The sequence below is a fragment of the Erythrolamprus reginae genome, chromosome 2 (assembly GCF_031021105.1).
Source record: "Erythrolamprus reginae isolate rEryReg1 chromosome 2, rEryReg1.hap1, whole genome shotgun sequence".
Classification (NCBI taxonomy): domain Eukaryota; kingdom Metazoa; phylum Chordata; class Lepidosauria; order Squamata; family Dipsadidae; genus Erythrolamprus; species Erythrolamprus reginae.
In genome coordinates, this window is record NC_091951.1 from 217874742 (window position 1) to 217897611 (window position 22870).

The 22870-nt window shown below is 43.4% G+C and overlaps 2 protein-coding genes across 3 annotated transcripts in view; one reads left to right on the forward strand and one right to left on the reverse strand.

Annotated features, from left to right (window-relative positions):
• LOC139161970 (alpha-2-macroglobulin-like protein 1) overlaps nt 1-22870 on the reverse strand; it is a 100577-nt gene that overhangs the window by 20784 nt on the left and 56923 nt on the right. For both annotated transcript variants that reach the window (XM_070741845.1, XM_070741844.1), the window contains 3 exons: nt 15759-15888; nt 1702-1927; nt 1090-1216 (listed from right to left, as the gene is read on the reverse strand). In XM_070741845.1, coding sequence (XP_070597946.1) covers nt 1090-1216; nt 1702-1927; nt 15759-15888 — 483 coding nt within the window. The remainder of the gene's footprint in view (nt 1-1089; nt 1217-1701; nt 1928-15758; nt 15889-22870) is intronic.
• Nucleotides 9868-13655, forward strand: LOC139161974 (uncharacterized). Its single transcript, XM_070741854.1, has one exon. It carries the CDS (start codon nt 11251-11253, stop codon nt 13045-13047), a length of 1797 nt encoding a protein of 598 aa, XP_070597955.1. The 5' UTR covers nt 9868-11250; the 3' UTR covers nt 13048-13655.

The window sequence follows — 22870 nt, forward strand, 5'->3', positions numbered from 1 at the left end:
TACTGTTATCTATAAAGATGTTTCTTCTATAAAATGAATCCTGCTGAATTATTTACTTGTTGGATTGCCTCAAACTCCCAATAGTTTTGTGTGAACAAAATGGCTGCTCTTTCCTTTTTGTTCTAAGTCCCTTCTACAAGTCATTCCTACCACCATTAATAGATGCTGCAAATGCAATTCCAAGGCCATTTTTGCATCTCTCTACCAATTCAGTTGGATGCTGATATGAGTGCAGAGGGTCTGAATGACTCTTGAACACAGAAGAGATATGGGCTATGTTCATAAATCTGTCTCTAGTCCTGGTTCCACTTCAATATTAACAGATATTTCAAAGTGACAATATGTTAATTAGAAAACCAATCCCACCCACTTGCCCCTTTAAAGTTTCATTGTAACTTCTGCTGAGTGCTCTTGAATGAGTGAACAGGCAGTAGGGAAAGCAAGTAGAATGCTTGGCTGCATAGCTAGAGGTATAACAAGCAGGAAGAGGGAGATTGTGCTCCCACTGTATAGAGCGCTGGTGAAACCACATTTGGAATACTGTGTCCAGTTCTGGAGACCTCACCGACAAAAAAATATTGATAAAATTGAATGGGTCCAAAGACGGGCTACGAAAATAGTGGAAGGTCTTAAGCATAAAAGTTCTCAGGAAATAACTCAATCTGTATAATCTGGAGGACAGAAGGGAAAGAGGGGACATGATCAAAACATTTAAATATGTTAAATAAGGTTCAGGAGGGAAGTGTTTTTAATAGGAAAGTGAACACAAAAACAAGGGGGCACAATCTGAGGTTAGTTGGGGGAATGATCAGAAGCAATATGAGAAAATATTATTTTACTTAAAGAGTAGTACACTGTAGATGCTTGGAATAAACTTCCAGCATACGTGGTTGGTAAATCCACAGTAACTGAATTTAAACATGCCTGGGATAAACATATATCCATCCTAAGATAAAATACAGGAAATAGTATAAGGACAGACTAAATGGACCATGAGGTCTTTTTCTGCCATCAATTTTTTTCTGTTTCTATGATTGATATGCATCTGAAGAACTTAAAGGATTCCCCTACACATTAACTCAGTCTTACCTAGCTGAGTAGTTGTCAGATTCCAGGAGAAAACCTTGGCTTCCTCAGCACATAGGCAAGCAGTGAACGGGCAGTCAAGACAGGGTTTCACCTCCACTTCTTCGGATTCTGCCAGGGTTGTTCTCACCTGAATGAGACCCGAAGGATGAGACACAAGATGAGCTATGCATCTGGGCCTAGCAAAAGGCAACTATTCAGGGAAAGGCACAATGTGAGCACATGAAGGGATACAGGCTGACTGCCAGTGCCTGTGTCTGCTGACCTTGGGATGGGATATCACATGTGCACGATGGGCTAATATGGAGTTATGTCCAGTAGAATTTCAAGACCGTGCATGGGTCAGAAAACTATTTTTTTGCCAACTCAGATTGGCAGGAACTCTCTGGAGAATTTTCCTTTGCAAACCTCTGAAAGTACTTCGTCAACTTTATTTTTCTCCTCCCCATGGTTTGTGGGGAAGAAACTGGGGCAACTTGGAGTGTATCCTCTGTCAGGCACAGAAAGGAATACAATGCCTCTGTTTACAGTCTTGGTTTCCAACTCTAAAACTCATTCTGAATTTCCTCCTTCTAAATTTTGTAAGATTTCTGATTGTCCTAAACGGGCTCTCACCTGGATACAGTCCTTGAGGAAGTTGAAGACCGTGACCTTTATCTGGAAAGTCTCTCCACGAATCACAGAATACGGCAGAGTCAGCTCAACGAAGAAGGGCTGGAAAGCCCTGACGGTGGTTAATTCAGAGAGGCCAAAGCCTATGTCTGCCAAACAGAATGCATTTGCGTTCCACTCGGTGATAGTGTCTGGAATAGTGACTGAGTGAACTGCTTTCCCCTCCTCACTGCAAAACAGGAAGAGAAGTTTAGTAACAGGGCAACCAGAGCAGGAAGCTATGTCAGTAAAATCAGCTGTTGTCGTCACTAGATCGTAGCTAAGGCTAGATCGTGGCTAGCCTTAGACCCACAGGTCTGGTGAGTGTGTGGGGCCTGGCATCCCTGGGGACTGCGCTCTGAGTGCTTCCAGGATGCCAGCCCTCATGTGCTCACTGCCTCTTATGTGTACACTCAAGAGGGTGAGGCCAAGGCGGTGATGCAGATGTAAGGCTAGCCTGAATGGCAGCTATCAGATTGCAGATCAGCGCCCCACCCTCACAGTTGGTAAGAGGGACGATGCAAGAAACATGATTTCCTCCAAATTATTAATTCTACTGCAATTTCAGACAGAATGGATTAATTTGAAATTTATTTTGTAAATAGTGCAGAAAATAATGTTTTGCCTTTATACATGCAACTGTTCTCTCTGCTCCTTAGCAGTGAGCTCCCTTCCAATGTCAACTGCAGCTGATGAGGGACAAATTCTTTGCACCACTAGAATGGAGAGGAAGATGAATTTCCCATTCTTAGACAGCAGTGTGAATGTAGATTTCTTCCTCCCTTTCAGAAGCCTTGTTATATATTATTATTGATATGAATAATTATTATTCTGCCTGTTTTGGCTTTTAGAGAGCATTTTTCTCCATTATAACTGTAGTTGAAGTACTATCTATGTGTTCTTAAACCAGTAGAAATGTATGCTAGAACAGCCAAAACTGGCCAAAAGAAGCTAAGTAGATTCAGGCCAGCAACTGCTGATACAGTACGTTATGACAAAAACTTCCAGGAGAGAGGAAAAACTTTACATTAAAATTGGTACAATTACAGATAACTTTAAATTACCTCAACTATAGTCTGGGCATGAGAGAAAAACAATGTCACAAAGATGTGATTTTTAAAAATTACTGCAATTTATTTGGGCTAGTTAGGCAGAATTAAGGATGATCTGCATTTACTGTGTAGGGAAGTACAGTATTTTCTTCTGTCAGCCCTGAATCTCCTTTTATTTAGTTTCACTGAATGATTGTAAATTGTATGTTGTGACAGGGAAAAGAAAATTAACCAGTGTTATTTATGTCATGCATGGGTTGCTGCTGTTATCTCTTATCTTTCTTGAACTGTTTAAAAATATTTGCTGGGCCACTTTATAAGCAGGAAACAGCTGTGGCATGATTGGTGTAAAGTGGGAGGGAAAGGTCCAGGGGAATGGATGTATTTTGTATTTAACTGCTATTGATGATCATGTAAAACTAGTGCGACAAGTGTTATAGAAATTACTTTGCAGCCAAGCTATAGGTAAATCTGTCAAAATATTAATTTCACAAAAATTCACTGGATTATCAAATCAAGGAATAGAGATGGATCCAGGGAAAGAGAAAGCAGTTTTAGATTGGCAACCCTCGTGCACTTAAGCAACTGCAGAGATTCATTCCTGCATTTGTGGATATTGCCTTGCCCATTACTGAATTGTTAAAGACAGGAGGTGGGCCAGCAAAACCCCTGCCAGGGCAACCCCTAAATTGGAGGGGTTAAAAGATGTTTCACTGAAGAACCAGTGCTAAAGCATCCAGATCCAGAGCAACCTTCTGTAGTGAAGGCAGATGCAAGCAACGTGGTCGTGGCAGCTGTTCTCCTCCAAAAGAACGACCATGGAGGCCTGCAGCCAGGTGCCTATAACTCCAACAAACTCACCAATATCGAGAGGAGGTGGGCAGTATAAGAAAAGGAGTCTTACGCCGTGCACTGGGCACTGCTCACCTGGAGGCAATTTTAAGAAGGTAGCCAGTAGCCATTTAATGTCTGGACTGATCACAAAAATTTAACAGCAAATGGAAAGAAATAGCTCATGCAATTGTTCCTCCTCCCAAACCTGTCACAAACCATCACTCGAGCACAGTTCAACTGGCAGAATCCCACAAATAAAGAAGAAATGGCCCAAAAACTTAAAAACAAACTAGCAACTGACACTTGGTACCTGAAGAACAAAGACACATTGTCCCTGAAGGAGGAATACATGGAAAGGGTCTAAATTATACATCCCCAACACCCTACAAATCCAAGTGCTGCAGAATCTTCATGACCTTGGGAGGAGATAGGGATGGATTTTATAGTGGAGCTTCTAGAGAGTGGAGGGTCCAATTCACTGTGAGGTTCTAGAGGGAGTTCATTAAACGATTGGATCATCACAGGGCTTAAGTTCGGCTTTTCATCTGAGTACCAATAGGGTGACAGAATGTATGAATGCAATGATTGGCCAATATTTAAGATTCTGTGTAAATTACCAGCAGTTGAATTGGGCTGAATTATTGCCATTCACTGAGGTAGCTTACAATAATGCATACATAGTAGCCAGGAGTTGACTCTGTTCCAAATAAATACTGGGATGGAGTTTATTCTTATGTCTTAGTTACCAAGAGAATCTCCTTCATCCAAGTGAGTAAATGAATGGATGGATTCCTGGAAGAAATCATGGGAAAACACTAAGCACACTTTTGCGGAAGCCACAAAAAAAATATAAAGCACAGGCAGACAAAAACCGCTCCCAGCAATCACAATTTTAGCTTGGAGATAAAGTTTACCTGTTCACTAAATACTTAAAACTGCAGTTGCCCTCAAGGAAGTTGGGTTCAAGGTCCTTCCCCTGGTAAGGAAAGCTTTTTCACATCAGCTTGTTAAAATCAGCTGCCAGTTCCTCCCTCAGACCAGTAGACTGGGCAGCACCTAAACCTTTAATAATTGCTGGTCATAAGCACTATGAGGTTAAACGTATACTGGATTCTAGAATATGAAGGGGCCAGTTGCAATATTTAATACACTGAAAATGGTATCCTATTTTAGAAGCAACCTGGGTAAAAAAAACCGTTGGAAAGTAAATGCAGATAGATTGGTACAGAGATTTCATGAGAAATACCCTCACAAACCTAAAAGGGTTCCTGGGTGTGGTAGAGGGGCTTGAAACTTTGATTCATCTGTTTGCATCTTTTACAGGAAATTCTTTTTTATTTGAGGGTGGGCAGCATGTCAACCCTGAAGCTGATATATGTGTAGCCATATTTTACTGTAGTTATTTATTATTATTCTTTAACTTTCTTTAGTATTCTGTAAGGGGATTAAAGGTGTTTCAGGCTTGCCACATTCTGGTAGCAGGAAGGAGGGTAGTAGAAATAAGGGGGTTTGTTATGGCTAGGTGACATTTTTTCCCGTGGGAACAGATAATGTGCCTACAGATGGTTGAAAGTGGAGTTTGGAGTCACTAGACAGATGGACTGTGAGCTGATTGGAGAATATGACTCTGGGGGGAAGTTTCAAACTTTTGCTTTTTACTGGGTGTAATTCTGGGATTTGGTCAGAGCTGGAATTACACCGAGATCTTGTTAATTTGATGTGTTCCTGATAAAAAGACTTTGACTACCTTGAACTATTCTTTCTGGGGACATACCGTGTTTCCCCGATAGTAAGACACCCCCGATTGTAAGACATATGGGGGGTTTCAGTGGGGTCGGCTAATATAAGCCATACCCCGAAAGTAAGACATATGTCTTACTTTCGGGGAAACACGGGGGTATTGCGGGGGGGGAGCCCGATGACCTCGGGAAGACCCAGGGAAGGTTTCTTCAGCCGCCCAGCAGCTGATCTGCTCGGCAGCGCTGGCGAGGGAGCTGCGCCAAGAGTTTGCAGCGCTGGCGAGGGAGCTGCGCGCCCAGGAGAGGCTCCCGCTGCTCCCGCCGGCGTCTCAAGCGGATGCCGTGTTGCCCGTCCCAGCCGGTAAGCTTCAGAGACGCCAGGTGGGCGGGCAAGGCGAGCGGCCGGAGCTGCGCCCTCCTTCGCCCGCCTCCTTTCCGGCAGCTCCCCGCGCACCCTTCGCCTCGCCGCCCTTCGCCTCGCCGCCTGGGCGAAGCGGCGCAGCAGTTCACGGCGCTGGCGAGGGAGTTGCGCGCCCAGGAGAATCTCCCTTACGCAGCCTGGTGCCAGCTGGCGGTGGTGCGCTGCGTAAGGGAGACTCTCCTGGGCGCGCAACTCCCTCACCAGCACCACGAACTGCTCCGCCGCTTCCCCACCTTCCTTGCTCTTCCTCCGCCCGCCCCCCTACACACACACACACACACACACACACAATCCATTTTTGACTCACGCAAGTGCCCCCAAGTCGCCCTTTTTCAACCACGTCAGCCCGGGCTCCCAATTGCGCGGTGCGTCGGGCGCTGGCCAACCCCCCCGAGCCGCTTCCCAGCACCAGGTAGTCAAAGGAGGCGGCCGGCGAAGAAGAGGCACAGAGTTGGGCCATGGTGGCGGCGGCACAACGAAGAGGGGGAGGAAGACGGAAGGCAACTGCCGGGCAGAAAGCAAAACGCGGGCGAGGCAGCCGCATCCCACCTCTTTCCCTCCTCGTGGGGGTCGAAAGGGTTAATTCTCCTGCCCTCGAGGCCAAGTCCCGTCTTACGCTACCTCGAGACGGCCAGAACTCTTCCACGGCCTCTCGGATTGGCCGCGGCATCCGTCAATACCCAGAGGAGGCGCGAGGGAGAAGTAAATTCCGTCTCAGGAAAAGTATCCTCTTGCTGAGGGCTTCGCGCTGCTGCTACCTTTGAGGTTTTTGACTGGGGCCGTCGCTGGCTTTGATTGGAGGGGTGTCAAAGGATAAGCGCAAAGCCACCTTCTGACTAGAAATGGCGACTTGGGGTTCTCCTCCTCTCTATAGCCAACTATTGAACTGCAGAAAAAAAGTCCGGGGCGGGCAGGCGGGGATGCGGATGTGTCTCCGTGTGTTTGTGTGGGGGGGGGAGGGTGCTACTACTTTTTACTGGACACGGGTGTTGCGGGTTCGCGTAGGTGGGTTGGCCGGGTGTGTCTTATTTTTTCTAATGTAAGACATACCCCGAAAGTAAGACATAGGGGAGCTTTTGGGGGTAAAAAGATAGTAAGACACTGCCTTACTATCGGGGAAACACGGTATTACTTGGAAGCTTGACACTGTTTTGGGTCCACATATACTGCTTGCATGGGACCCCACAATATAGTATTTTGGACAGGGGGGTACAATTCACATCCAAGTCCTGGAATGCCTTTTTGGACCTCCTCAGAAGTGAACAGGGACTTAGCTCTAGTCACCATCTGTAAACAAATGGGGCCTTGGAGTAAACAAACTCAATTCTGAAACAGTACCTGCATTGTTTTATTAACTATCAGCAGGACAACTGGACCAAGATATTGCCTTTTGCAGAAGTCGCCTATAATAATGCAGTTCATATTAGCACAGGTTTTATCCCATTCAGGGTGGCCACAGGGCAAGAATTTAATACTATGCCCAGTTACCCTCACATGAACCAGAAATCTCCTCATTGAAGCAGTGGGTCAGCCATGTGCAAACCTTTTGACAGATGGTCTGCAAAGCCTTGAATGAAACCAAGGCTGCCTATAAAGCACAATCGGACAAGAGACAAATAGAAATAAGACCTTACAAGGTGGGGGGGTATCTTTCCACCAAGTTTCTAAAATCTTAAAAACAAGGAAAGGGAGGTAAGAACAGATTCCTATCAGAACTACAGTATATTTGGGGACACATTTTTCATTATATGTAGATTTCTGCTCCTCTTCCAATTATCCTATTATTTTCAGCAAACACCCCCCCAAAGGGGTTATAATTATTTCTGCAATTCATTTATAATTTTTACATTGTCAGAAATAAAACTGGGATATTGGAGAAATTGTTTGCTTCTCAAATTGCAGGATCAATGTTCCCTCTAAGGTGCTTGGCCGCATAGCCACGCATGCAAAAACACCACCTCGTGCAGCCTTTTCCAAGGCTGCGGAAAGGAGCTGAATGTTGGAGTTGGGGGCGGGGAGCAACAAGGAAAGTGCGGTGGCCCGCAAAGGTTTTTCTTCTTAAGCTTGCCGAGGGGAAGGCCACAACCGAGAGGCTCGGCACTGGCCCATCTGCTGCAGGTGGGGACGGGGGCGACCATGGCTCCCTTTCCTTCTCCCACTGCCTATGTCTACTGCTGGCGCTTCCCGCCAAGCTGGCAGCCGGCGCCTCCGGGCAGCCCAGCCAGGCAGCCATAGAAAGTGCAGAGATTATTGCTGCTGCCTGTGCTTCCACTCAGGGAGCCACTGTGGTTGAGCTGAGTGAGAGGAAAAGGCACGGCAACCACGGTGGCTCCCTGACTGGAGGCAGAAGCAGCGGCAATAATCTCTGCACTTTTGACGGCCACCTGGCTGAGCTGCCCAGAGGGAAGTGGCAGCTCCTGCCCGAGGAACCCACGGCGATGGCTGCCGGCTTGGTGGGAGGTGCCAGCAGTTGACATAGGCGGTGGGAGAAGAAAAGGGAGCTGCAGCCGCCCCCACCCTCACCCGCCGTGGATGGGCCGGTGCTGAGCCTCTTGATTGTGGCCTCCCTGCCCCCCTCCCGCACTTTCCTTGTCACTCCCCAACACAGGCGTGGGCTTTTCTTATTTTGAATATTCCGAGTGGGCTAGCAGGGAGATAGGGAGCGCGCGCAACCGCCCGTGCGCCCCCGATATTGAATATCACCTTTGCCGCCGGCCCCGCCTCTCCTACAACCCCCTTGCTGAGAGCCCAGCGCGAAAGTGCTCTCGGCAAAGGTGAGGCGGGCAGGGCGTGCGTGCGTCACTGCTGAGAAGAACGGAGAGAGAACGAGAGTGAGTGAGAGCAACAGACAACGGCCTCCGCTGAGAAAAGCCTTTGCCGGCATTTCCTCTCGGCATCAAGGAGGTGCAGCAGCGGGCGGAGACAGGGAAGGGGGGGCAGCGGCATCCCTCCTGGCCTTGGCGGGCCGCCCGACCCTCCCCACCTCCTGCAAACGCGGCGGGCGGCGGGGGAAGAGCGAGGAGCCAGTTCCGGTGGGCGCGGGGCTTGGCTGGCTGGCTGGCGGTGTGGAGGGAGACCCTCCTCCGGGAGGGAGGGGGCCAGGCAGCAGCTAGCCAGCCAGCCGGTGGGATGGCGCTTCCGAGTTCGCAGCCTCCCCCCCTCCCTGCCTGCATCTTCGCTCCATAAGACGGGGCTGATTTTTCATCCTACTTTGGGAGGAGAAAAACTGCGTCTTATGGAGCGAAAAATACGGTACTTGGAAATGTAGAAGATTGATGAAAGTTAATAATAGTAAATGCTAAATGCCTGAAAATTAATTGAGCTTGTAAATATTGAATGAAATTATAGAAAAGTATAATTTATGGAAATATATTAATTGATGCATTGGTGTTCAGGTAGATTTTCATAGTATTACGGGATTACTATAATACTATGATTAATATTTAAGAAATGAAGATTTTAAAGCATGGCTTTATTAATAGTTGGGTTTTTGGTTTTGCTGGTTGTTTTAGTTTTAATAGTAATTGATTTTGGTTTTGTTTTATTATTAATTTCATTCATTCATTCATTCATACTTCTATGCCGTCCAGTCCCAAAGGGACTGCCGCTCAGACACTATACTTTTCCGCCGACACCGGAAAAAAATTAGAGGGAACATTGTGCAGGATGCTGACAGTAATTAACACCTTAGTCACTGAAATACATGGCAGGTTATGTCACTATAAGTAAAGGTAGTCCTCACATGTCAACAATAAATGGAACTGAAAATTCCATCACAAAGTAATGCAATCCTATGGCACAGCAGCACGACTGTACTAATTTACAGTGGCAGTTCCAGCAAGCCCAACTGCTGTTGCTAAATGAATCCAGTATGGTTGCACCTTCCCAGTCACGTGATTTTCATTTGCAATCTGCTGACCTTTGCTTATAAGAAACTGACAGTGTGGATTACAAATGGCCAGGAGTGGGTTCCTCCCTGTTCGGACCAAATTGCCTGAACTGATAGCGATCCACTGGTGATGTCACAATGGTATCATGGATCTAATTCGGTCAGTGCTGGTCCATGGGCTCCACCGTCTTTTTTTTTTATTTTTTTGGAGGGGGGATTTTTTTACTTTGGGGAAGTTTTTTCCTCTGCTGCTGCTTGAAAAAGGGCCCTCCTGCCCAACCCTTGGTTTATACTTACCTTTATTCCTTTGCCTGAAGCACAGCTGATCAGCTCCTCAGCTGTGTGGCGGGCTGATTATAGCTACTGAGCATGCATGGAAGCAGAATTGCACAAGGGGACACATGCGTCCATGTGAGCTATGCTCACGTGTGAAACGTTGCAATGCAAACTGATGGCGAAGATAAGTTGAACCCAATGCTGCAAATGGCAATCATATGTGTTGTGTCCAGAGGACAGTTAGGCATTGTACCCGCCCCATATTCCTTGGGTGGGAAAATGCTATAATGTGATTGGTTGGCAGCCCGGCATATATATAGCTGCCGGGCACGGCCATGTTGTCTTTTGTATAGTTCTGTAACCGTTACTCCTCGTTAATAAAGAACAGTTATTTACCATTGAACGCAATCCTTCATTCTGCAAGGATTTAACATCTGGCGACGAGGAAACAAAAGGTAATCCAGGGAAAACCCCGCTGAGTTTTCCCTGCTGCTCGGGCCACCGGAATCCCCTCCACCGCCCACGCTGCCACCGCGAGCTCTTCAACGCTCCGCAGCCGAGGGAACCCCCCCCCCCCGGGTCTTCCCCATTGCCACACCGCCACTAACGCTACTGCCACCGAAAAACAAAAACAAAAAACCCCTCTACTTGCTGCCCAACGAGCACTAGCAACGTTGCTGCCACACTCGGCGGCCAGGGACATCGCTGCGGGACCTCCCGACAGCCCACGCGACCTCCGCCGCCGCCGCCAAGCCCGTCAGCTGCTTGGCGGCCCGAGGAACTCCGCGAGGGGCTTTTCCAGCGCCCCCGCGGCCCCCCCCCAAGTTTGCCGCCGAGCCCATCAGCTGTTCGGCGGCCCAAGGAACTTCGCACGGGGCTTTTCCAGCACCCCAGTGGCCGCTGAAGTTGCCGCCGAGCCGTCAGCTGCTTGGCGGCCCGGGAACCTCCCCAGCGTCATCGCAGCCGCCGAAGTTGCCGCCGAGCCCATCAGCTGCTTGGCGGCCCGGGAATCACCCCAGGGCTCTTCCAGTCGCCCACGCGACCGCCGAACCTGCCACCGAGCACCTCAACTGCTTGGTGGCCGGGGAGACCCCGCCAGACTGTTTCCCGCCTCAAGAAACCACTGGAGACGCCACCAAGTCCTCAGCAGCTCCACATCCAGGGAAAACCCCTGACATCGCTGGGCGGCCACAAGACTTCTGTTCTTCTGCTGCCTTATTTTTTAAAAAAATGTTGCCTCCTCACCACGCTGGGGAACCACATATCTGCTAGGGCCACGCCTGGTTGCAATTGATCACCAACATGGCGAGCCACAGTGCCTTCCCGGCTTCCTTTGACCCGTTTGACCCCAGCAATGACACCTGGGAGAGTTTTTTGGACCGTTTTGAATGCTACCTAAAGGCGCAAGATCTTAATGAACTACCTGAAGCTCGCCGTACCGCTTGTTTCCTGAATGCCTGTGGCAAACCCATGTTTCGCATGGCACGTGCCCTCGTGGCACCACAGGTGGTTCACGAGGTTCCATGGGACGAGTTAATGGACAAACTTAAAAAACATTATGCTCCCACTCCATCTTTCATTTCATGCCATTTTCATTTCAGGCGTCGCATCCAGGCGGAGGGGGAGTCAATCACCCAATACGTGGCTGCCCTTCGGGATGCCGCAAGGGACTGTGATTTTGAAATTTTAGAACGTTCTCTGTTGGAACAGCTGGTTTGCGGGGTGCGAGACCTTCAGCTTCAGCTCCGCCTCCTAGCCCACTCCAAGCTCACCCTAGCCATAGCTATTGATGACGCCTGTGCCGCGGAGACATCATTTCACTCGTCCGCTAACATTCAATGCTGTATTCTGGAAACAGTAAAATCTCCTCCACAACTGAGTATTCACGCGACAACCTGCTCTTCTACCGACAACACCAACCACAGTGAAACAGTCGCTCGACTTCGTACCACCACCAACCGCCGCCACACACCAACCCATGGAACCAATCAGAGGGCCACACCGACACCACAACCGTCTTACCCACCGTGCCCAAGCTGCGGAGATCAACACCCTCGCTCATCCTGCCAATTTCGCACGGCAACCTGTTACAGCTGCGGAAGGGCGGGTCACCTGGCAAGAGTCTGCCGCTCAACTCCCAACCAACCCGCCAACCGTGCCGCACCACCCCGCAATACACACCAACGCCTGCCAGAACGCCGTGGCGACTGCTTCGCCACAAAACCTGACCGAGAGCTATTTGATGGGGAAGAAGAAGTATTTTTGGCAGCTGGAGGTGGGACCAAAAAAATTTCTTTGGTTGTAACTATTGAGGGGTCACCCCTAGAAATGGAGGTAGACACTGGGTCCGCCAGGAGTTTGGTTTCCTGGGACACATTTTCGCACCTTGTTGCAGACCCGTCCCAAGCCAAATTGGGCCCGATGAGTGTAAAACTAAGGGACTACCAAGGAAACCTAATTTCAACCAAGGGGGAAGGGAATTTTTATGTTAAAAAAGGGGCATATTCTGGAATTCTCCCATTAATAATTGTAGCTAAACCCTTACCATCTCTTTTAGGGCGGGATTGGTTCACCAAACTAGGATTGTCTGTATCGGGAATTCACTCAGTGACCCCTGATGTATATTCTTGCATATTTGATGAGTTTTCTGATGTATTTAGTAACACTTTGGGTTGTTATGTGGGAACACCAATATCCCTTAACCTAGATCCAAAAGTGGCCCCTATTAGATTAAAACCCAGACGAGTCCCTTTTGCACTCAGGAAAAAAGTGGATGCAGAGTTAGACAAACTCATCCAGCAGGGGGTTCTAGAGGCCACTGATTACTCCAAATGGGAGACACCACTGGTAATTCCTGTCAAACCCAATGGGTCTCTCCGCCTATGTGGAGACTATAAGGTGACGCTCAATCATGCCCTTAGCTCCAACCCCTACCCGGTACCGGTTGTACAACATCCCTCGGCCAGGGGTCAATTTTTGCCAAGTTGGATATGGCGCAAGCGTACCAACAACTCCCAGTGGACGATGCCACTACGGAGGCTCAAACTCTGGTCACCCACCGGGGCGCATTCCGTTGTCGCCGTCTCCAGTTTGGTGTAAGTGTGGCTCCTGGCCTGTTTCAGAACATCATTGAGAGGCTGTTATACGGACTGCCCGGCGTAACGCCATATTTTGATGATATTTTCATATCAGCCTCCTCACAACAACAGTTACTCGCATGAGTCAGGGGTGTCCTATCCCGTTTCCGAAAGGCAGGCCTTCGATTAAAGCGTAGCAAGTGTCATATAGGAGTTCCCCGTGTTGATTTTCTAGGTTACACCATAGACGCTGCCGGCATTCATCCAACACAGGCTAACATATCAGCTATCAAACAGGCACCTGCACCTGTGAACAAGTCTGAATTACAGGCTTTTTTAGGCCTCCTCAATTTTTACAACACCTTTTTACCACACAAAGCAACCATAGCTGAACCCCTGCATAGACTATTGGGAAACGACAGACCATGGGTTTGGGGAGACGTAGAACAGGCTTCATTTAAGGCAGTCAAGGACTTGCTGTCATCTGATGCAGTCCTTATCCAATATAATGATCAATGGCCATTGGTACTGGCTGCAGACGCTTCTCCGTATGGCATAGGTGCCGTTCTTAGCCACCAATTATCTAATGGTTCCCAAGCCCCTATAGCATATTTCTCACGAACATTGTCCAACACCGAGAGAAATTATAGTCAGACGGACAAGGAGGCCTTAGCCCTTGTCGCGTCAGTAAAGAAGTTTCATGACTATTTGTATGGCAGACCCTTTGTTCTGCAAACTGACCACAAACCCCTATTGGGCATAATAGCGGGCACTAAGGAGTCCCCTCAATTCACATCCCCCAGAATGACCAGGTGGTCAGAATTTTTAGCGGCCTATACATACCAGTTGCAATATCGTCCGGGAAAAGACATGGCACACGCAGATGCCCTTAGCCGCTGTCCCCTACCAGTACCAGTTATAGACCCCTCACCTACATCACAGGTCCTCCTTGTAGAGGAACTTCATAACTCTTTGTCCGCATCTGACATAGCTGCCCACTCCTTCTCCGATAACACCATTTCTCAAGTCATAGACTGGGTTAAACGCGGATGGCCCACAGGAGTTTTGCCCAGAGGATTTGCTCCATTTAAAACCCGATAGAGTGAGTTATCTACGCATAGAGGGTGTTTGCTGTGGGGATCACGAGTCATCGTTCCTCCTTCTCTACAGGATGTAGTGTTGCGCCTCCTCCATGAATGCCACCCAGGGATTGTTCGAATGAAGGTCTTGGCTCGCAGCTATATCTGGTGGCCGGGTTTAGACCAAGCCATCCAGACCTGGGTAGATCGCTGCCCAGAGTGTCAGAACTCCAGGCCCATGCCACCAGAAGCTCCTCCAAGACAGTGGGAAATACCTAGAGGGCCATGGTCCAGAATCCACCTCGACCTGGCCGGCCCTTTCCATGGTCATCAGTTTATGGTACTAGTAGACGCTTATTCAGGCTGGGTAGAAGTAGACATATTACAAGCCACGACATCAGAGAGTGTAATTAATGTGTTGTCTCGTCATTTTTCTACGCACGGGTTACCTGACCAGTTGGTAACCGACAATGGACCCCAGTTCACATCCTCACAATTCCAGGTATTTTTAGCCACATTAGGAATTAGACAAACATTAACAGCCCCCTGGCACCCTAGTAGCAACAGCCGGGCAGAACGGGCCATGAGATCTACTAAAGAGGCCCTCGGCCGTCTCAAAGGTTTGGACTGGAGGAGCAAAGTAAATCTTTATTTAATAACTCAGCATTCAACTCCCTGCCCCACCACAGGCAGGAGCCCAGCAGAGGCACTCATGGGTCGACGCCTGCGTACTAGGCTGGATAGGATTCACCCCACATATACTCCTAATACAGACAAGGAGACACCAATTGTCACTAGAGCATTTGTCCAGGGAGATCTGGTGTATGCACAAAATTATGGGGGAGGAGAACGCCGTTGGGAGCCAGGTTGGGTTTCTGAAGTAACAGGCCCTTGCTCTTATAGGGTCCTCCTAAGTGACGGAAGGACATGGCGTCGGCACATAGACCAACTACGACGCCGAACCTTAGAAGCTGCCACGCCGGTGTCACAAGCACCATCCATTCCGCCAACCTGTACCACACCATCCGATTATATAGAGATTACTTCCTCCCCGGACAATCAATATCAAAGACCAATACCGCAACCTTTATACCAGGAAATACACACAGAAGATCAACCACAACCATTGCCTATAGAGACAGAATCATCCTTGCCCCCATCAGGGGCCGAACCCCGCCACTCATCAAGGACACACAAGCGTCCTGCTTATTTAGAGGATTTTGTGTGCACCAACCAGGTGGGAAGGGGTGTTGTGTCCAGAGGACAGTTAGGCATTGTACCCGCCCCATATTCCTTGGACGGGAAAATGCTATAATGTGATTGGTTGGCAGCCCGGCATATATATAGCTGCCAGACACGACCATGTTGTCTTTTGTATAGTTCTGTAACCGTTACTCCTCGTTAATAAAGAACAGTTATTTACCATTGAACGCAATCCTTCATTCTGCAAGGATTTAACAATATGACTGTGTGACACTGCCACAAAATTGTGAGTTGGCTATCAAGCAACTGAACTGTAATCATGTGATTGCAGGGGTGCTGTGATGGCTACAACTATAAGGACTCATTATAAGTACCATTCACTCAGAGGCACTGTAACTTCAAATGGTCACTGAATGGACATCAAATAAGGACAAGGTTGGAATTCACTTACTCCACAGGTATTAAATCCCAAATCCAATTTTCTGGAAAGTGTGTCCTGGGTTTGGTTTCTGCATCCTGCCTTGGTTTTGTGGCAGTGGTCTCTTGAAATGTATTTTCAACATGTTCAGTAACTGAAGTACCTAGAAGATGAACACAAAGTTAGAAATAAGGTAAGTAAAAATGGTGCTGCAACAGTTATGGATACGCTTCTCAGCTGGAACCAATTATAGCCTTCCTGAAAGCTAGGTCAGCTGGGTGACCTTGAGCTAATTACTCTCTCTAAACCCAACCCACCTCAAAGGATTGTTGTGGGGAAAACAAGAGGGAGAATTATGTATGTTTGCAACCTTGACTTATTTATAAAGTGATACAGTGGAACCCCGACATAAGAGCTGCTCTTACCTTCCCTTCCTCTATTTCTTCTTTTCTTTCTCCTTCCCACCTTCTTCCCTCCCTCCCTCCCTTCACTCATTCCTCTCTTACTCTCCCCTTTCATAAGTTTCCTTGCTTCCTTCCTCTGTTCCTGTCCCTTCCCCCTTTCTTTCTTTCTTTCTTTCTTTTTCTTGCTCTTTTTCTTTCTCTCTTTTACCTTCCCTTCCTCTATTTCTTCTTTTCTTTCTCCTTCCCACCTTCTTCCCTCCCTCCCTCCCTTCACTCATTCCTCTCTTACTCTCCCCTTTCATAAGTTTCCTTGCTTCCTTCCTCTGTTCCTGTCCCTTCCCTCTTTCCTTCCTTCCTTCCCACCCTCCGTCCATTCATTCACCCATTCCTCTCTTGATTGCTTAAAGCCGGTCCCTGGTGCAAAAAGGGTTGGGGACCTCTGTCCTACAGGATTGGGTGGCAGAGAAGTTGAACATATGTAAATTTAAAAGTTTAAGAAAGTTTACAAGTTAAGTGAAAGAAACTTCATTATTCATTTATATGTACATGTACATTTCTTCATTAAAAACATGTCTTTCTGCATAATTTAGACTAACTTTGTGAGTTTTTTGAGGGCTGGAACCAATTAAAATTATTTACATTAATTCCTATGGGGAAAAGTCGTTCGAGATAAGAGCTGCTCGACTTAACCCTGCTGTTCTGTTCGGGTCGTATGCGACCCGAAGCCAAGTTTGAGTCCCTGTAAAAAATTTTCCCTGCATATCTGAAACTTGAAATTTCATGACTTTTCATCATTTCAGGGGTTCTCTCTATGAGAATTTTTTTTGGGGGGTGGGGGGCTTAGTTTTTGCTGGGCAAAAAAAGTTACAAATCTTCTGTTCGGGTCACATACGACCCGGACCGAAAACTCTTCATTTGAAGTGCTTATGTTTGGTCAATTTGAAAACTTTTTTCACTTGGAAAGTAGTCTGAACATTTCTGCACACAATGATATGAAAATTGAAATGAAAAAAGTAAATCTTATTGGTTTATTTTGCGGATATAATGCACGCCCCCCCGTTTTTGTGATTTTTTTTTCAATTTATGGATAGTTTTGCTTGCAAAATGCATTCTATTTTACTAAAGTTGGTGTGGGATTGGTAGCTTGAACATTTCTGAATATAAGAAAAATATAAAGGAACTGAAAAAAATGATTCTTATTGGTTTTTTAATATCAGAAATAAGGCCTCCCCCCCCCCTCGGCTGCTTGCAACCATTTTCACTTTTTATTTTTTTATCCTCCAAATCCGAAATATTCTTTAAAATCTTAGGCATTCATTTACTCAATTTAACAATGCTGATCATCAAAAAATATTTTTGGGGTGGTGGCTAATTGTTTTCTGGGCAAAAAAAAATCATAACTTCGAGTCTGTTTCTGTTCGTATATGACCGGACCAAAAATAATTTTTTTAGGTACTTGAATTTGATCTTTTTGAAAACTTTTTCAACTGGAAAACTAGTTTGAACATTTATGAACATAATGATATGAAAATTGAACTGGAAAAATTGAGACTTATATTTTTATTTTGATCAAAAAGCCCCTCCCCCCCCCATCCTTTTTTAATTTCGTGTCAATTTCTATTTTTTTAAGGCTACAAATCCCTAAGGAATTTCCCCCCAAAAGGTTTGATATACTAAATTGAACATTTCTGAATATAAGAAAAATATAAATGAACTGAAAAAAATGGTTCTTATTGGTTTATTTTTGCCACAAAAAGGCCACCCCCCACCCCCGGCCTTGCTATGTGCCATTATTGTCACTGTTTATACATATTTGTCTAGAAATATTTGGAATATCCTTTTGAAAATCAACCACATTGTAGCCAGAGGACTAATTTTATGAAACAAATCCATTTTACTAAAAAAAAGTATGTAAGTTTGAAATTAACAGCATAATTTTTATATAAATTGAAATAATTGAACACGGGGGGAGGCATACATTTATGTGCAAAATAAACCAATATGCATCAATTTTTCCAGTTCAATTTTCATATCATTATGTTCAGAAATGTTCAAGCTACCAATCCCACACAAACTTTAGTAAAATAGAATGTATTTTGCTAGCAAAACTATCCATAAAGTGAAGACTATTTTAAAAAAACGGGGGGGCATGCATTTCATCAACAAAATAAACCAATATGCATCAATTTTTCAAGTTCAATTTTCATATCATTATGTTCAGAAATGTTCAAGCTACCAATCCCATACCAACTTTAGTAAAATAGAATGCATTTTGCAAGCAAAACTATCCATAAATTGAAAAAAATTTCACAAAAATGGGGGGGGGCGTGCATTATATCCGCAAAATAAACCAATAAGATTTACTTTTTTCATTTCAATTTTCATATCATTGTGTGCAGAAATGTTCAGACTACTTTCCAAGTGAAAAAAGCTTTCAAAAAGACCAAACATAAGCACTGCAAATGAAGAGTTTTCGGTCCGGGTCAGGGTGACCCGGGAACAGAAGATTTGTTACTTTTCTTAAACAGAACAGCAGGGCCCAGGTCCGGAACGAATTAAACTCGTATCTCGAGGTACCACTGTACTGTAAAGGTGGTATAAAAATCTAATCTAATAATGCAAATAAAATCTAATAATAAAAATCTAATCTAATATCTAGCAGTTTGGTTCTGATGACAGGTGGTGATGTGAACAGCAAGTTTTATTTGGCTGAGGATTAGATTATTGTGAGAAATGCTAACATCACAAGGAATAAAAACAGTTAAGATTCTTTTTTTTTTTTCCAATTTTTTTATTATTTTTCATAAAAAGACAAACAAATACAAACAAACAATGAACATAAAGTGGGGGTGTATTTCCCCCGCTTCTTATGAAAGTATAAATTCAAATATAGAAAAAGAATACATATGTGTTAACTATTATAAAAAAAAAAGAAAAGATTAATAAATTTGGGTTGAAGTTTACAAATCTTAATGTGGGTATTAAGGTTAGTATAACATAGTTACCAGAAAGGAAAGATACCTTTAATATAATCCTAATTACTATAATAAAATAGTGTTAAACCTTCAATCTAAACAGTAAGACTAAATTCAACTATTATACTTCAAAAATCTTAATATATTGTTTATACTTATACATACATAGCTATATCATAATCATCAAAAAATCCTTTTAAACTAATATTACTATTGTTATCATCTAGATAAAAACTAATACAGAATAAAGAGAAAGAAAAAACAACCACTAAAAATATATCTTATTTTTTCTTATCTATCCATTTGTAAACGTTATTCCATGTTTCATAAAATTTAGTATCCTCTTGATCGTTTAATCTTCTTGTCATCATATCCATTTCAGCGCAATCTAATATCTTAGCTATAACCTCTTCTTCCTTGGGGATTTCCTCCCCTTTCCAGTTTTGCGCATATATTATTCTAGCCGCGGTTAATATATGTATGATTAAATAAAAAATTTCTTTCTTATAGATCTGGGTTGTGACACCTAATAGATAAAATTCCGGGGTATTATCTATATCTTGTTTTATTATTTCTTTTAATATTTTTTCAATCATCTTCCAATATAGTTTTGCTTTGCTACATGTCCACCATTGATGATAGTAAGTTCCTATATCCTTCTTACATTTCCAACATATTGGGGATGTTTTAGGAAACATTTTTGCTATCCTATTTGGTGGAAGATGCCATCTATAGAACATTTTGATTTGGTTTTCTTTTAAGGAAACTGATTTAGTCATTTTCCAATTATTAATCCAGACTTTCTCCCATGTGTCTATATCTATTTCCTTACCAATATTTCTACACCATCTTATCATAGTATCTTTTAAAGTCAACTCTATATTTTTATGAGCAATAAGTAGTTTATATATTTTCCCTATCATTTTTGTAGAGTTAGTGGTTATTAAGGTAGTTAAAGAATTCTTACTTTTATTAAAAATGTAAAGAGTTTTATCCTTCTGATATCTAGATCGGATCTGGGCATAGTGCCACCAATCTATTATTATCCCTTCTTCTTGTAGTTCAATTCTAGATTTAAGCTTCATCTGATCATTTAATAGTTCTTTATATCTATGAGTCATTTTCTTGTCCTTTATAGACTTTGGATGCGTTATTGCTTCTAAGGGGGCTAACCAATCTGGGATGCTTAAGAAATGATTCTTCTTTATATCTTTCCATACTTCTAGTAAGTATTTCCTTAATGTATGCCTTTTAAAGTATGAATGGTTTTTGTCCTTATCATACCATAAAAATGCGTGCCATCCAAGCATTAAATCATGTCCTTCTAGTTCGAGTGTTCTTTTATTATCTAAGATTATCCAATCTCTAAGCCATGTTAGTGCGGCGGCCTGATAGTATAATTTCCAATTTGGAAGGCCAAATCCTCCTCTTTCTTTGATATCTTCTAAGCAATTCATTTTTATCCTTGCTTTTTTACCTTGCCATATAAATTTTTTAACTAAGTTGGTTAAAGTTTTTAAAAAGATACCCCCTGGGTTTATTGGTATTGTCTGAAAAAGAAATAAGACCTTGGGTAAAATATTCATCTTAATTGTTGCAATTCTTCCTAAGAAAGATATTTTCAAATTGTTCCAGGTTGCTAAGTCTTTTTAAATTTCTGCTAACAATTTCATATAATTATCATTTTTTAATGTTATTGTTTTCGCTGTTAAATTTATTCCTAAATATTTTACCTTTTTTACAGTCTTTATTCCCGAAATAGTTTCTAATTTAGTTTCTAGTGTTTTGTTCATATTTTTAGTCAAGTAATGTGTTTTGTTTTTGTTTATCTTTAAACCTGCTACGTTTCCATATTGTTCAATGGTTTGTAATAAAGTAGGAACTGTTGTAGTCGGTTCTTCAATTATAAACATTAGATCATCTGCAAATGCCTGGAGTTTATAGATTTCATCTCCTACGGTTAAACCTTTTATTCTGGGGTCCGCTCTTATTTTAATTAATAAGGTTTCAAGGGTCATAATAAATAACAATGGTGATATAGGACATCCTTGGCGAACTCCCTTATTTATATCAAGTATTGGTAATTGACTGTTATTCAATATTATATTCGTTGTTTGTTTTGAATATATGGTATCTATTAGATTAACAAATTTTGGGCCAAATCTCATTTTATTTAATTGCATTTTTATAAATATCCAATTAACGTTGTCGAAGGCTTTTTGAGCATCCAAAAACATTAAAGATGCCATCTTATCTGGGTGTTGTTCATAGTACTCTAGTATATTTATTACAGTTCTAATATTATTTTTAATTTGTCTCCCTGGAAGAAACCCATTTTGGTCTTGGTGTATTATTCCATTTATAACTCCTTTGAGTCTCTCTGCATAAATGGCAATAAAAATCTTATAGTCTACATTTAATAGTGATATAGGCCTATAATTTTTAATTTTTTCTGGTTCTGTACCCTGTTTATGTATTAAGGTTGTCAGTGATTCTGACCAAGATTTAGGAATTTTTCCATCAAGTCTACAGAAATTAAAAGTTTCTAACATATGATTTCTTATTGTTTCATTATCTATCTTGTACCATTCTGCAGGTATGGCATCTGGGCCTGTGGCCTTGTTGCTTTTCTGTTTTTTAATTGTTATTAGGAGTTCCTCCATTGTTATTGGTCCATCCATGGTAGCCTGTTGATCTTCTGTTATTTGTGGTAAATTTGAAGCCTCTAAATAATTAAAAACTTCATCTTCAATGACATGATCTTTAGCATATAATTCCTTGTAAAAATTATACACAATGTCTGCCTTACCTTCTGTATCGAATTTTATTTTACCATCTTTATCTTCTAATTTTTGGATTAATTTTGATTGACTCTGTTTTCTAAGTTTATACGCTAGCCATCTGCCAGGTTTATTTGCATATTCAAAGTATTGTTGCTTTGCTCTTTTAATCTTTTCAGTTAGTTGGTTTTGTTCTATAACTCTAATTTTATGTTTAATTACGTTTATTTCTGTCTTTAGATCTCTATTCTTAGTATGTTGCTGCGATAAGGATTCTAATTGTTTTAATTCGTTTGTTAATTGTAAATACTCTAATTTCTTTTCCTTATTGTATTTTGCTGTATAAGATATTGTTAAACCTCTTATGTACGCTTTAACTGTATCCCATAAGTTCTGTGGAGTAGTATCTGATGTTTTATTAATTTCAAAAAATATTTTTAATTCCTTTTCAATCCAATCCTTATATTTCTTGTCGTTTAATATATACCTGTTCATCCGCCAATTGTTCTGTTTATTATTCATCGTCATATAGACCACTATTGGATTATGATCGGCCCATGTATTAACGTCTATCTCGACTTCTCTTATTTGTTCTGCCACTGTTTTTGGTGCCCATAACATGTCAATTCTCGTCCAAATTTTGTGAGGATTGGAATAAAAGGTAAATTGCCTTTTGAGAGGGTGTCTTTCCCTCCAAATATCACTTAATAATAGTTCCGCTTTCATTTTTTGAAAAGTACTGGGTAGCAAGTTTCTTCTTGTTTTTTTGCCTTTTCCCCTTTTTTTATTACCTCCCCCTCCTGAGTGGTCTAATTGTCTATTCGCGATAGCATTAAAATCACCTATTATCAATAGATTATCAATAGCTAAATCTGTTATTATTTGGTGTAAATTTTTATAAAATGTCATTTGGTCTTCATTGGGGGCATAAATAGAAACAACCACTAGAGGTCTGGGTTCAATGTCTACTTGTACAATCAATATCC

Bases quoted from the DNA above. Each gene is read 5' to 3' on its own strand.
- LOC139161974 (XM_070741854.1), top strand. From the start codon at position 11,251: ATGGCGAGCCACAGTGCCTTCCCGGCTTCCTTTGACCCGTTTGACCCC.